The sequence below is a fragment of the Vigna angularis genome, chromosome 3 (assembly GCF_016808095.1).
Source record: "Vigna angularis cultivar LongXiaoDou No.4 chromosome 3, ASM1680809v1, whole genome shotgun sequence".
Lineage (NCBI taxonomy): Eukaryota > Viridiplantae > Streptophyta > Magnoliopsida > Fabales > Fabaceae > Vigna > Vigna angularis.
Window position 1 is genome coordinate 34,461,931 of NC_068972.1, and position 13,804 is coordinate 34,475,734.

Here is a 13,804-nt window from a genome sequence, read left to right on the forward strand (position 1 = left end):
GAATCCTAATATTTGGATTTTAATTGCTTTCATATACCAAAACTTAATCACTTCTAACACGCCAAAGGAACGTGAGGAGTTAATGCACAATACTAAATGCAAGAGCTTCTTAAGACCAAGCATGAAAAACATATACATTGCATTTTGTTTCTTCTCTATTTTTTATGTCTTAAATGAATATAGTATAACAAATAATATTTTTGAACAAGTTTTATCTAAGGATTTATTGCTAGTAGATTTTTTTTTCTATTAAGTTAATTTAAAGAAGTTTTCTTATATATATATATATATATATATATATATATATATATATATATATTTTAATCTTGAATTGTGTATAAATTAATTTTAATGTGTAAGAAAAGTTTATTTCATTTTTTTAATATTTCTTTCAAAAAATTTAATTGAAAAAATTGTCTAAATGGATCTAATAATTATGAGATTGAAGCTGAATTATTCACTTTCTTCTACTTTAAAAGTGTCTGTTTAAAGTTTTATTCACAGATTAAAAAGTATTATTTAAATAAATTTAGACTAAATTATCTTTATTTATTATTTTATAATTTTTTACACCATTTCTATTTCATTTTTCATGAACTACTTTTTTACTATAATGATTAATAAATACGCTTTCTGTCTCCATTTATACATCTAAGCGTCTAATTCATCATTGGATTAATAAAAGTAATTAATTTTTGTTAGTGACAATAAATTTATCTTCAATTTGTATACTTTTTAAAATCTGTTCTTGTGAAGAATAATTTTCTCTTTCCTAAATATTAGTTAAAACAACTTTTTCTAAATGAAGAATTTCAATACGACACTAACCCTCTGCCGTGGAGTAAAGTACCTTGAAAAACATTAATGTTAATTAAAGTTGCATAAATACATTGAAATTCTGAAACAACCAAAAGTTTTGGAGAAAAAAAGGATATGAGAATAGAATAGTACCTATGAATAAAAGGGAATTATTCCATTAGTGTTCTACATCTGTCTATGACCATAAACTAATTAGTTATATATTTAATATACTTGAAGCCAATCCCAAAATAGACAAAAGAGAATTTAGCACAAGTCAAAGAAAAATGTTTACCTATAAAAATCGCATATAGTAACAATCGTTGATTAAAAATTAACAATTTCATAACTATGATTCAAATAATCGATCCATAAAATAACCAAAACTCATTTTTTTTATGAGCATGATGAAGGCAACCATCTCTCTCATATTATTTATATATTTTAGTTTTTAACAAAAGTGAAATTTTTCTAGGCCTTTGAGTACTCAGATCCACTTAAAGAACCTCTTCAAATGAAAACAAACATTTGAATAAGCTATGTGAATTGCAATGGGAAGTGAAGATGGAAGACAAAACGTGACGGAGCAAACCAGGCACGAAAACCTTACTTTACCACCTTCTCTTACCTTTCCAAAAACAAGAATCGCAAACCCTCGTTTGTATCGCACCTTTTACATCAATCAATTTCAATCGCTTTTGGAAATCTCGGAGCCACCATTGTCATCGTTCACATAGTCATTCATACCAAACCAAAACTTGTCTCACATATCCCCTAGCTATGTGACTAAGCGTACATATATATGCACCCACAGAACAAAAAAACATGCACCAAACCAATTAGTCTCCACCAACGTTGATTTGCTTGGTGGGTCTAGCAAAGCATGGCTTTTTCAACATTCCCAAGTGTGAGTAAGTGCTCCTCCATCGGTAGGGAAAAAGACACTGTGGTTGCAGACATGGATGGAACCTTACTCATAGGTCGAAGCTCTTTCCCTTATTTTGCTCTTGTGGCCTTTGAAGCTGGTGGGATCCTTCGGCTTTTGTTCTTTGTCTTGGCTTCTCCTATTGCTGCCCTTCTCTACTACTTCATCTCTGAATCCGCTGGTATTCAGGTTCTCATATTCTTCTTTTTACTTTTCTATCTTTTCAAGGATCACAGATAAACATGTGGTATCAATATCTTAGATTAAAAGTGGTGATTTTCTTATGAGTTTAACTATATTTAGTTATTGTTGTGTTTTGTGGATGAATTTTCCTCAAAAAGATGGTATAATGTTATTGTGTGGGTTATCTTCAACTTCAAAGCTTAGTTGGAGTGTTTGGGGATCTTTATTAAGTATATCACAAAATTTTGAAGAAAAGATGGAAATATTTGTGGCATTTCAGGTTCTGATATTTGCTGCAATGGCGGGGATGAAGGTGTCGAGCATAGAATCAGTGGCGCGAGCGGTGCTTCCGAAGTTCTACGCGGATGACGTTCACCCGGAGACGTGGCGGGTGTTCTCGTCGTGCGGGAAGCGGTGCGTGCTGACGGCGAATCCGAGAGTGATGGTGGAACCTTTCTTGAAGGAGTTTTTAGGTGCAGACGTGGTTCTGGGCACTGAGATCAGAACTTTCAAGGGAAGAGCAACTGGGCTGGTGAGCAGGCCTGGGATACTTGTTGGCAACAAGAAAGCTGAGGCCCTCCTCAACACTTTTGGAGATGAGAGACCAAATGTTGGACTTGGTGATAGACAAACCGATGCTCCCTTCATGGCTTTGTGCAAGGTAACAACACTTCTTTCTCAAGATGTTCGATAATCTATGTCTAAAAAGGTGTTGAATTTTTTATGCATTAAAAAGAAACTGTTTTTCATGCATGCAGGAGGGTTACATAGTCCCACCCAAAAGTGACGTGAAATCAGTTTCTACAGACAAGCTTCCAAAGCCCATAATCTTCCACGATGGAAGACTGGTGCAGAAACCAACACCCCTCATTGCACTACTCACCATTCTCTGGATCCCCGTAGGGTTCCCCTTAGCATGCCTTCGAATTGCTGCAGGTTCCCTTCTGCCAATGCAAATGGTCTACTATGCCTTCTGGGCCCTAGGAGTTCGTGTCATAATCAAGGGCAACCCAACCCCAAAACTCACAAAATCAAACCCTGATCCTAACACTTCCGGAGTTCTCTTTATCTGCTCCCACCGTACCCTCCTCGACCCCATCTTCCTCTCCGCCGCCCTCGGCCGCCCCATCCCTGCCGTCACCTACTCCGTCTCCCGCCTCTCGGAGATAATCTCCCCCATCAAAACCGTCCGCCTCAGCCGCGACCGCGCCACCGATGCCGCCATGATAAAGAAGCTCCTCCAAGAGGGTGACCTAGCAATCTGCCCAGAAGGCACAACCTGCAGAGAGCCCTTCCTCCTTCGATTCTCCGCCCTGTTCGCGGAACTCACCGACGAGCTCGTCCCCGTGGCCATGGTGAACCGTATGAGCATGTTCCACGGCACAACAGCAAGAGGGTGGAAGGGAATGGACCCGTTTTACTTCTTCATGAACCCTAGTCCCGCTTACGAAGTTACGTTCTTGAACAAATTGCCGAAAGAGTTGACTTGTGGGTCAGGGAACAAGTCGAGCCATGATGTTGCGAATTACATACAGAGGGTGATTGCATCGACATTGTCGTATGAGTGCACTGGGTTTACGAGGAAGGATAAGTACAGGGCACTTGCGGGGAATGATGGGGTTGTGGTGGAGAAGGCTCATGTTGCTAAGGCTAACAAAGTCATGGGTTGTTAAATTTAGGTTGTCGTTTTTTCTTCTATGGTTTTGTAATGTTCATGGACTTTTTTTTTTTTTTTTCAATTTCTTGCTTTGAAAGTGACGGAGAAATGAAAAAAAGAAAATGATATTCAACACAGATATGTTTCAGAAATAAATGGAATGATTTATAGGAAGTTGTATACCAACAGGTCAAAACGTATAGAAAGAAGTTGTATATGAACCTTTTGAATTTTGTGCCCTCTTTTTAATTTCAGTGATTTCAAAACAGATTTTTTTTCTTCCAAATTAAACACTTTTACTCTGTTTATTTTTATCTTGATAAGATATTGTGTGGTATAATTGTCCGACGAATAAAACAATTTGATACCATAACTCACCGAAAAAAGTTCTTAATTCAGATTCCTAAACCCTAAATTTCAAGTAATTGAATTTCGAACGTGATTGGGCGTGATTTTTTCAAAAAAAAAAAGTTCAGAATTCGGATATAGATGAATTGAAATCTGAAATAGGTTTTGAAGGAAAAATAATATTAAAACTTTGAAATAAAAAATATTATCTCAAGAAGTAAATAATTATAAAAAGTATTAAATAAAATTATGGAAAAATATATATTTTAAAAAATAAATATTTAGAAATGTAACACTCCGAAAAAAAAATTAGTATATAGTGTTGGTCAAAATAAAGTGACACTAAATAATTATTAACATTGATTTTGCTTTATTAGTGTCGCTTTTGAAGATGGACGTTAATGATAATAACTTCATTTGGTATCTTTATGTTCAAATAATATAAAAAGAAAATGATAATAAATTAAGAAGATAAGTGTAAATGAGATGAATGTCAATGAAAAATGTATGAATACGAATAAAGGAAACGAAGAAAAAAATGTATGTAAAAAAGATGGAGATAAATATGGATGAAAAGATAATGGAGATAAATATGGATGAATGAGATAAATGTGAATGGAAAATATATGTGTGAAAGTCCTTATATATAAGTAAGAAGATTTGTCATTTTTAAATCTTAATTTTTAGATTTAAAAAAATTACAATCCATATTAAATATAAAAATCACATATGATTTAAAATATATAACTTAATTAGCAGCAGTTTAATCAATGTTAATTAAATAAATACAGATATAAAACATAAATGAGATTAGCATCAAGTGAGCTTATGTTAATCTTATTTATTTTAAAGTTAGTTAGTAAATTAGCATTAACCTTATTTATTTTGCTTTTTATTTTGTTTTGTTCATATAGTTTGCTTAGCCGATACCAACTTATATAAATAAAATATTAAAACTAAATAAAATTAACATTCACTAATCAATACTAATCATTTTATATCTTAATTTTTCTTTATAATTAACGGTGAATTAGTCGATTTTAATTTAAATAAATATTAAAAATAAATATGGTAACATTAAACATCATCTTTATTTATTTTTAATATTTATTAATCCAAATCTAACTTATATTTATTTTTAAAATATTTAAAAACACTTATACATTATTTTAGTTATTTTTAATTAATCTTTTACGATGGTCAAGCCTATAGCTAAATTTATATTTTTTTTGTGATGTAATTGTATTGAGAAATAATATTTTAAAAAATAAATATATTAAAAAAGTTAGAAAACTGATTATATTAATAAATAATTATTTTAAAGTTATAGTAATTTTAAAAAATAATTATTTAGAAAAGTAATTATATAGATGAATAAATAATTTTAAAAACTATTATTTAGATAATTATGTGTATGACGATAAATAGTACTTTTCTCCCTTTTTTTCATTCCCTTCCTTTTTATTATCATAATTATTTCAATAATTATGTATATGATGATAAATATCTTTTAAATGATAAAAAAGAGTATTAAAAATAAAATCTTTAGAATTAATTTGACATAATTATTAAATGATAATTTTATGTTACAAATTTGTTGATAAAATTTTAAAATGATTAAACATGAATAAAGATTGAAATTAAATTTTTAGTGTAAAAGTGAGAGAATTAAAATTTGGCATGGAGTAGTTACTTAACATAGAATTTGTTTTTATATATTTTTATTAAATTATATTAATAAATTTACGTAATAATATTTAAAAACGTTATTGAATAATATGTAAAATTATTTTTACTGAGAGAACATTTTAATATATAGTTAATAGTAATTACATTTTATTTAATATTTGAAAATAAAGTACATGAAATTGGAAGAACATAAATATAATTGAAATGAAACAAAAATATATAAATTCAATTTTTAATATTGTGATGTTGTGGTAGTCGATGGTATTGTCTTGTAAATAACGAATAATTTCTTTACAGTTTATCCCGCATACATTTTTGGTTTGAACAAACAATTAAATGTTGCCCAATGAATCTCACGCTTTATGTTTGGTGAAAATTTATAGTCCTTTTCCAGGTTGATTTCAGTGTCAGTTTTGATTTGTATTGAGTTGCACATATAATCTTTTGATTAACAACTGCAACCGAATGTCGATAGTTGATTTTCCTGATATTTTTACGGTCTCGGTATTATAGTATTTTTGTTATGTTGTGAAATAATTAATCAAAAGACCAATTGCGTTTGATTATCACTCTTCTAAGATTGCAACATTTGTTGGATAGATTGTAATCATTTTGACTTTTCATATTGTGACTTTCAAAAAGTAAAGTATTGCTTCTATAGAAGTGGATTCAGAGAAATGGTGAAGGAATAACAGAAAGCGAAACAGATAAAGCAGTTCAAGGCAATGCTAGTAACACAAAAGGAAACCAATATCAAATTGAGGGAGGAGAACACAAACATATGAAGCTTATCGGAAGAATGGCGGACAATCAAAAGATTTCAACGACCAAAATCATGGAATCTGATACTCAACAGAGGAGTGAGGCGAGGTCAGTCACTCAAGAGCAATTCTTTATCTGATATAGACATAGATATAGATAACTGCAATAGATTGTTTTGGATGAGAAATAGCTCTGTATAAGCTCTTAGTCTGTGGAAATTTGGGAAAGGTATAGGTTTCACACATATAAAAGAGGAAGATGATTGAGAATCCAAATATGAATCGTCGTACATTGGATAGAAATGAGAGATGGATAGAAATGAGAAGGTACAACACTATATGAAGGTGAAAGACTCATTAATCATTGTCTTAAAGTTTTTATGGAGGGTGATGTCAATCCCTTATGTGGTTAGGTTCAGATTTTATTAGTGTTTGTTTTTTCCAATGAACCTCTTCCTAGATAGATCTAACAAAAATAACATAATAACGAGAATTAAAGAAATGGAAGAGAGGGATAATAGTATTAAACTCTGATTGATAACATTAATTTAACTCTGATTGATGGCACATGTAGCACATCTCTCAAGGCCAGAGTTAAATTAATACTATTCTGTTTTGGGTAGAGAATTAAAGAAATGGAAGAGAATTAACTCTGATTGATGGCACATGTAGCACATCTCTCAAGGCCAGAGTCTTTCCAGATGTGAGTTTGAGAAGAACTTTCCCTTTTCCCAAAACATGAGTGGTTCTGGAATCACCAAGGTAGATGTGTTCTTCTCCATCCCCTACACTAGTGTAAGAGGTAAAGGCACTTCTGTTTGCATAGATATGCCTGGTAACACCAGAGTCTACCACCTACTTGCTCACATTGGTCATCATATTTACTTGAGAAACGACTGCATCAATTATGTCATCTCCTTCGACTATATTGGCCTTAGGAGGATTGTCGTTTCTTGCTCTACGCCTGCACTGTGGTGCATGATGGCCTGGCTTTCCACATACGAAGCAATTTCCTTTCTTCTTAAAGGTGGGGTTAGATGCATTGGGGTGATATTTTTGAAAATTACTTTTCTTATTGTGATCAGGTTTGTGTTCATACCTTTTTGCAACAGGTTTGTCTTCTACCATGTTTGTTTTTGCAAACAATGTTTTGGCCCTCATAGCAGCACATTCTTTCTTGTTGGTATCTTCAATAATTATGAGTGATCAGCTCTGAAAGTGACATTTGCTTGTGTCTGTGTTTTAGTTGTTGCTTGTAATCAGTCCAGGAAGGCATCAGTTTCTCAATCAAAAGCTCTGAAACAAACTCATCTGGTAAAAGAACGTTCTCCGCTTTGATATCTTCGAGCAATTTGTGGTACTCATTGATTTGCAACTTTATGTCCTTGAATTCAACCATTTCCCAGCGATAGTAATTCCCAATGATGAATCTTTGTCTGACTATATCTTCAACAGTGTATTTGAGAATCAACGAATCCCAAATGTCTTTCGCTTCCTTATAGAAACAGTACACATCAAACAAATCGTTAGAGAGTGCACTAAGTAAAGTATGACGGCATACCTTGTTTGCATGAACTCAATCTTCAACTTGTTTTGAATTTGGAGGGAGACTGGAGTCGGGTTTTGAAGATGAAAGAGCAAAGGCCACTTCGTACATGTCTAAGAGGGTTGACACACATTGTTGCCAGCGTCGGAAATTTTGACCAGAGAAGACTTCAATTTTTGATACATCCGAGAAAGGTTTCGCGAAGACCGTCTGAGTTCCGGAAACAAAATTCTAATTCTCCGGGATTGATTTGTTGTTGTTGTCAGCCATAAGTCCTTAAGATTGTTGTAGAAGCTGACAATAAAAGAACAAAGATCACGAACAAAGGATTTCCTGAGGCGTGTAGATCACTGTACTTAAGGACTTATCCGCGGTGTATTGCGCAAGCCCCCCAGGATACAACAGGAACTTCTCAGAATTTATGAGGATATCAGAACTAGCAAGGATCTCTAAAACGAGAATAAAATAAATCTAGAATACTTTTAGGAAAAAAAGAAAAGAGAAAGTATGAAACCAAGAGAAGAGAGAATGAGAGAAGAATGATTTCTGATGATGATTTTAGAGTGAATAAACTGCTCTATTTATAGAGTTGGGAAATCAAGCCCATGATCCAAAAGATCCAAAATATCTCTTAAAATATCTATTAGAAAATTGATTTTTTAATAAAATAGGAACATTGCAATGAAAGAGACGTTGGCAGCGTGCATATAGGAAAAACTCTTCCGCATTTTAAGAAACATATCTTTTGAAATTTTATATTAAAAAATAATAACAGGTTTCACACAATTTGTTAAAAAACCATGGGATAGGCATAACATGCAAGGAAATGAAATTTGGAGTCTAAAGGAAAAACTCAAATCATTAAAATAGGAGTTAAGGATTTGGAACAAGGACGAATTTGGACATGTTGATAGAACTAAGGAAAGGATCATGGTAACCATAAGTGACCTTGACAAAAAGGATGAAAAGTTAGGTTTAGATGAAGAACGGATAAAAGGAAAACAACTTTTTGCCCAATTGAAGTTGATGAATTTTAGACAGGAAATGATAGAAAAACAGAAATCAAGGTCAAAGTGGCTATAGGAAGGGGATCTGAATACAAAATATTTTCATAGGTTAATCAAATGGAGGAGTCTGCAGAATAAGATCAAAGGCATTAAGCTAGGAGGTGTATGAAATGAGGATCAATTGAAGTTAAGCTAGCATTTTGAATCAAAGAAACAATAGCATTTTTAGAAATTCTAGGATTGATGCTGACGAAGTGTTCAGTCTAACCCAACTTAAAGCACGGTCTTAGATAGTGTATAAAAATCTTAAAGCAATTTTTTCATACTCTGATTGATGTTTGTGCCCAACCGTGTGTTTACAATCTTTGTGCCTTCAACAAATATTAGGCTCTTTGGTTCAGGTTGTTGGAGGACTCTTTTCTTATCCCTTGTATTTGTACACGTATATTATCTAATGGGGTGGGGACATGAATGTTATGTTCTCTATTACAATGGGTTCAAAGTGGAATTCTATCTGTTTATGGTGCTTGCGTTTCTTAAGCCCCTTTTTATTTTTGCATGGCAAAAACCTACCAGGATAGTAAGAAAAGTTTGGTTGAGATGACTTATTTTGTTTTCTGGTCGTGGAACCTATACTGGTGCATGGTCTTTTGCTTATGATTCTATGCAGGAACCAAACTTTCAGCAAGAGTGATAGATTAAGTCTATGACCCAAGACTCCTTTTCTGGATTTGCTATATTCTTTCTAATTTGGTAGGCAACAATTATGGGAAAGAAAGATGTAGGGTTTAAAATTACTCTTGATGTTTTTTTTAATATATAAGTTGGAGCTAGGAATGAAAACAAGTCGGATCATATACAAATAGTGTTATAAAATGTTAATGTTGATTGCAAAAGAGAAACGTTGGATTGCAACATTCAAAACTTTAATTGCCAATAACGTTCAAATTCATTTTCTTAAGTGCTCCAACGGTAAAATATTTAATGGTTTTTATTTTCTTTTATTGATTTTATTCTCCCCTAACTCTATAAATAGAGAGCTCTTCCCCTATTCGAAAACACAGCAAAAAGAAGTCTTCTCTCATTCTATTTTCTTCTTTTCGTCTTCTAAAAATATTCTAGGTTTATTTTATACTCTTTTTAGAGATCCTTGCTAGTTCTGAGATCCTTAGAGATGTTCTGGGAAGTTCATGTTGTATCTTGGGGGACTTGCGCAATACATCGCGGATAAGTCCTTAAGGACAGTGAATCTACATGCCTTAGGAAATACTGATCATGAATTTGTCAACATTTTTACAACAATCTTAAAGACTTAAGGCTGACATCAACAACTCAATCCCGGATGATTAGAATATTGTTTCCGAAACTTAGACGGTCTTCGCAAAACCCTTTCCGAACATGTCAAAAGTCGAGGTTTTCTCTGGATAGAAATTTTGGAGGCTGGCAAGGTGCTCGCAGCAACGGTGGCTTCTAATTGCATTTGTAGGGACCACAGATGAGGATGAAGAAGAGGGAGACGAGGCGACAACTTAGAGTTCTTTGGAGTTAGGACGATGAACTTTAATTTTCATGTGTCATGCCTTTGTAATGTTTGAGTAAAGGTGGAGAAGATTTTCTCTCCAGAGAAAGGAAAAGAAACAAGAAGATGAGGTACTTGAGTAAATTTTCGTATACTTTACCTACAAAGAGAAAAGTACAACCAAGTATTTTCTCGTTTATCAATCTTATATATTTTTAAATTGTGGGGGTGTAGGTAATTTTACTTAATTACTTGAAGAAATAAATTTGACTTTTCACCTAATGATATTACTCTAAATCTGGAATTAGAGAATATGTCATTTTGTATGTGGATGACATGTTAATTTTTGGTACATGCAATGAGATTGTCTCTAGAACTAAATTGTTTTTAGGATCAAATTTTGAAATGAAAGACATAGGTAAAGCCAATGTGATGTTAGGTATTAGAATCATAAGGAAGGGAGATAGTATATTACTATCCCAAGAACAATATATTGAGAAACTTTAAGAAGTTTGAGTTTTATGACCTGAAACCAGTTAGTACCCCTTATGATGTTAATTCTAAATTAATGAAAAGTAGAGGAAAATCATTATCTCAACCTCAAGAATGCCCAAATAATTTAGAGCTTACTGCACTTGATGAGTTTCTCTAGACCTGATATTGCTTATGCAGTAGGTAGACTGAGTAGGTACACTCAATGTCCAAATCAGTAACATTGGGATGCACTTGCTAGGCTTATGAGATACTTAAGAGGTTCAATGGATTATGCATTGAATACAGTGGATTTCCCGCTATACCGGTACAGTGATGCTAACTGTATCTCTGATTCAGATGAGACAAAATCCACTAGTGGTTATGTATTCACACTTGGGGTGGTGCGATTACATGGAGATCAGTCAGGCAAACAATTATTGCAAGATCAACAATGAAATCTGAGTTTACTACTCTTGAGATGGCTGGTAATGAGGCTGAGTGGTTGAAAAACTTCTTAGCGAACATTCCACTAGGAATGAAACTAACCCCATCGGTATCAATACACTATGATTGCCAATCAGCAATAACTATAGCTAAAAACAAGAATTAAAATGGAAAGAATAGACATATACAATTGAGACACAATTTGGTGAAGCAGTTGCTAAAGAGTGGAACTATGTCCATTGATTATGTGAAGTCAGAACGGAATCTAGCAGATCCTCTGACAAAACCCCTGGTAAGACAAATGATATTAGAAACATCGAGGGGAATGAGACTTAAGCCACTTGCAAACAAACAAGTGATGGTAAGTCAACCTTTGTGATTGGAGATCCCATGAATAAGGTTCATATGGGTAAAAACAAGTCACTTGTTAGTTCTGATAGCACTAAATTGATTTTAATCAATTACGTCCCTTCCTATGGTGGTGTGTGTGAAAGTGCTAAAGACTGCATTATTGAGAGGCTAAACTTTGTCATTAAAATTCTATGTGGTGAAAGAATTTTAGCTTAAACAAAGTTTTTAATGATTTTCATATCTCTTATGGGTGGTGTATGATTTGCAGCATACACTTGATGAAATCACCTATATGAGTGTCGAGTGGGGCCACTTGCATGAGATCTTGGCATGATCTCTAGAGCACTCATAAAATACCAGGCACGTGCATGGCCAAGTAAGCGCAACACAGCGATAATAACAAGGATTTTGAAGGTGTATTGTGATTGATAAACCTCTAACACACGTCAAGTGTCTTTGGTTCATATAGCTTGCTATACCAACTACACTGTGTGTTAAGTTTCTAAATCTAAGACTGGTTCATATAGCTTGCTATACCAGCTTTGAGACCCATAATAAAAGGTTTTATCTTTTCTTTCAACTCTCTTTTGTAATAAGTGGGGGATTGTTATAAAAGATTAATGTTCATTTCAAAAGAGAAACGTTGGATTGCAACATTCAAAACTTTAATAGCCAAACCGTTCAAATTCATTTTTTTATGTACTCCAACGGTAAAATATTTAATGGTTTTTATTTTATTTTATTGATTTTATTCTCCCCTAGCTCTATAAATAGAGAGATCTTCCCCATTCCAAATCACACCAAAAAGAAGTCTTCTCTCATTCTCTTTTCTTCTTTTCCTCTTCTAAAAATATTCTAGGTTCATTTTATACTCTTTTTAGAGATCTTGCTAGTTTTGAGATCCTCAGAGATGTTCTGGGAAGTTCCTGTTATATCTTGGGGAACTTGCGCAATACACCGCAGATAAGTCCTTAAGAACAGTGAATCTACATGCCTCAGGAAATACTGATCGTGATTTTGTCAGCATTTTTACAACAAATAGTAGCTATATATCCATTATACAACTCGCAACAAAAAAATCCATTCTCTTTTGATGCATACCTATTTAAAAAATATTTACAGATATTTTAAAACTTGCAGATATCATGGATATATGTGAATATTTAAAAAAATATTTTATAAATTTTTAAAATAAAATTAAAAAAAAAATATAAAATATAAAATATAATATAAATTAAATTAAAATATAAATTAATTTTAATTTTAATTAAATTAAATTTAATAAAATATAAATTAATTTTTTTTTATTTTTTTGAGAGTAATAGATATTAAAATTCGTTATCTACTGTCACTACCAATTTTTATCCATTGATATCCGCATATATTTTTATTATCCTAATTGAATCACACTATTCCTATTATTAATATATTTTGTTGCTGATAAAAAAAAACTATCTATTATTCTATCTTTATTGGTTTCTAAATGGAAAATTTGACATACCCAAAGGTTGTAGGTGAAAGAGTATAAATTTTTTGTGATACTTTTGTTTATATTTTAAATGGTCTAACAATTTGATAAAAAAACGTATGAGGCACCGTTCAATCTGCAATCCTTCTCTTCTATACACATGAAAAAACTCTAAAATAAGAATATAAAAAAAGGTGTATCAAATTCTCCAAAACACTAAAATTTCTATAAATAAAGTCCTATTTCATTCAATATTATATGTGAAAAATATATAAGGGGTAACCCTTTATTTATAAATGAGAAAAAAAGGGACCATTAAGCACATCTAGACAACAAACCAAGAAGCAAAACAAAACCTTCTTATTAATGAGGATTTAAGTGCATGAATTCTACTTCCAAACCTTTTAAAAATCATTAGAATTTTCTAAAACTTTAATAAAGTTTACAAAATGTTTTGATTTTCTATTTTCTTCTTGAAGCTCTTTAAGCCTTTTATTGTAAATCACTTTTTTTCTATTCCCTTATTCTCTTGTGTAACCTCCAACTCTTAACCTTTTCTTCAAATGCTATACATAATATTAGTTTTCTAGACTATCATTAACATATAAGTAGTTCTTATGCATCAAGAGATCAA

At 32.4% G+C, this 13,804-nt stretch overlaps 1 protein-coding gene across 1 annotated transcript; it reads left to right on the plus strand.

Annotated features, from left to right (window-relative positions):
• The first annotated feature begins 1,302 nt into the window (after window positions 1-1,302).
• LOC108325784 (glycerol-3-phosphate acyltransferase RAM2) lies at window positions 1,303-3,698 on the plus strand. Its single transcript, XM_017558868.2, has 3 exons — window positions 1,303-1,912; window positions 2,187-2,567; window positions 2,665-3,698. Exons 1-3 carry the CDS (start codon window positions 1,682-1,684, stop codon window positions 3,577-3,579), a joined length of 1,527 nt encoding a protein of 508 aa, XP_017414357.2. The 5' UTR covers window positions 1,303-1,681; the 3' UTR covers window positions 3,580-3,698.
• The last annotated feature ends 10,106 nt before the right edge of the window (window positions 3,699-13,804 follow it).

Coding starts and splice junctions, on each gene's coding strand:
- LOC108325784 (XM_017558868.2), top strand. CDS start 1,682: ATGGCTTTTTCAACATTCCCAAGTGTGAGTAAGTGCTCCTCCATCGGT. Junction 1,913..2,186: donor CTGAATCCGCTGGTATTCAG/GTTCTCATATTC, acceptor GTGGCATTTCAG/GTTCTGATATTTGCTGCAAT. Junction 2,568..2,664: donor CCTTCATGGCTTTGTGCAAG/GTAACAACACTT, acceptor TCATGCATGCAG/GAGGGTTACATAGTCCCACC.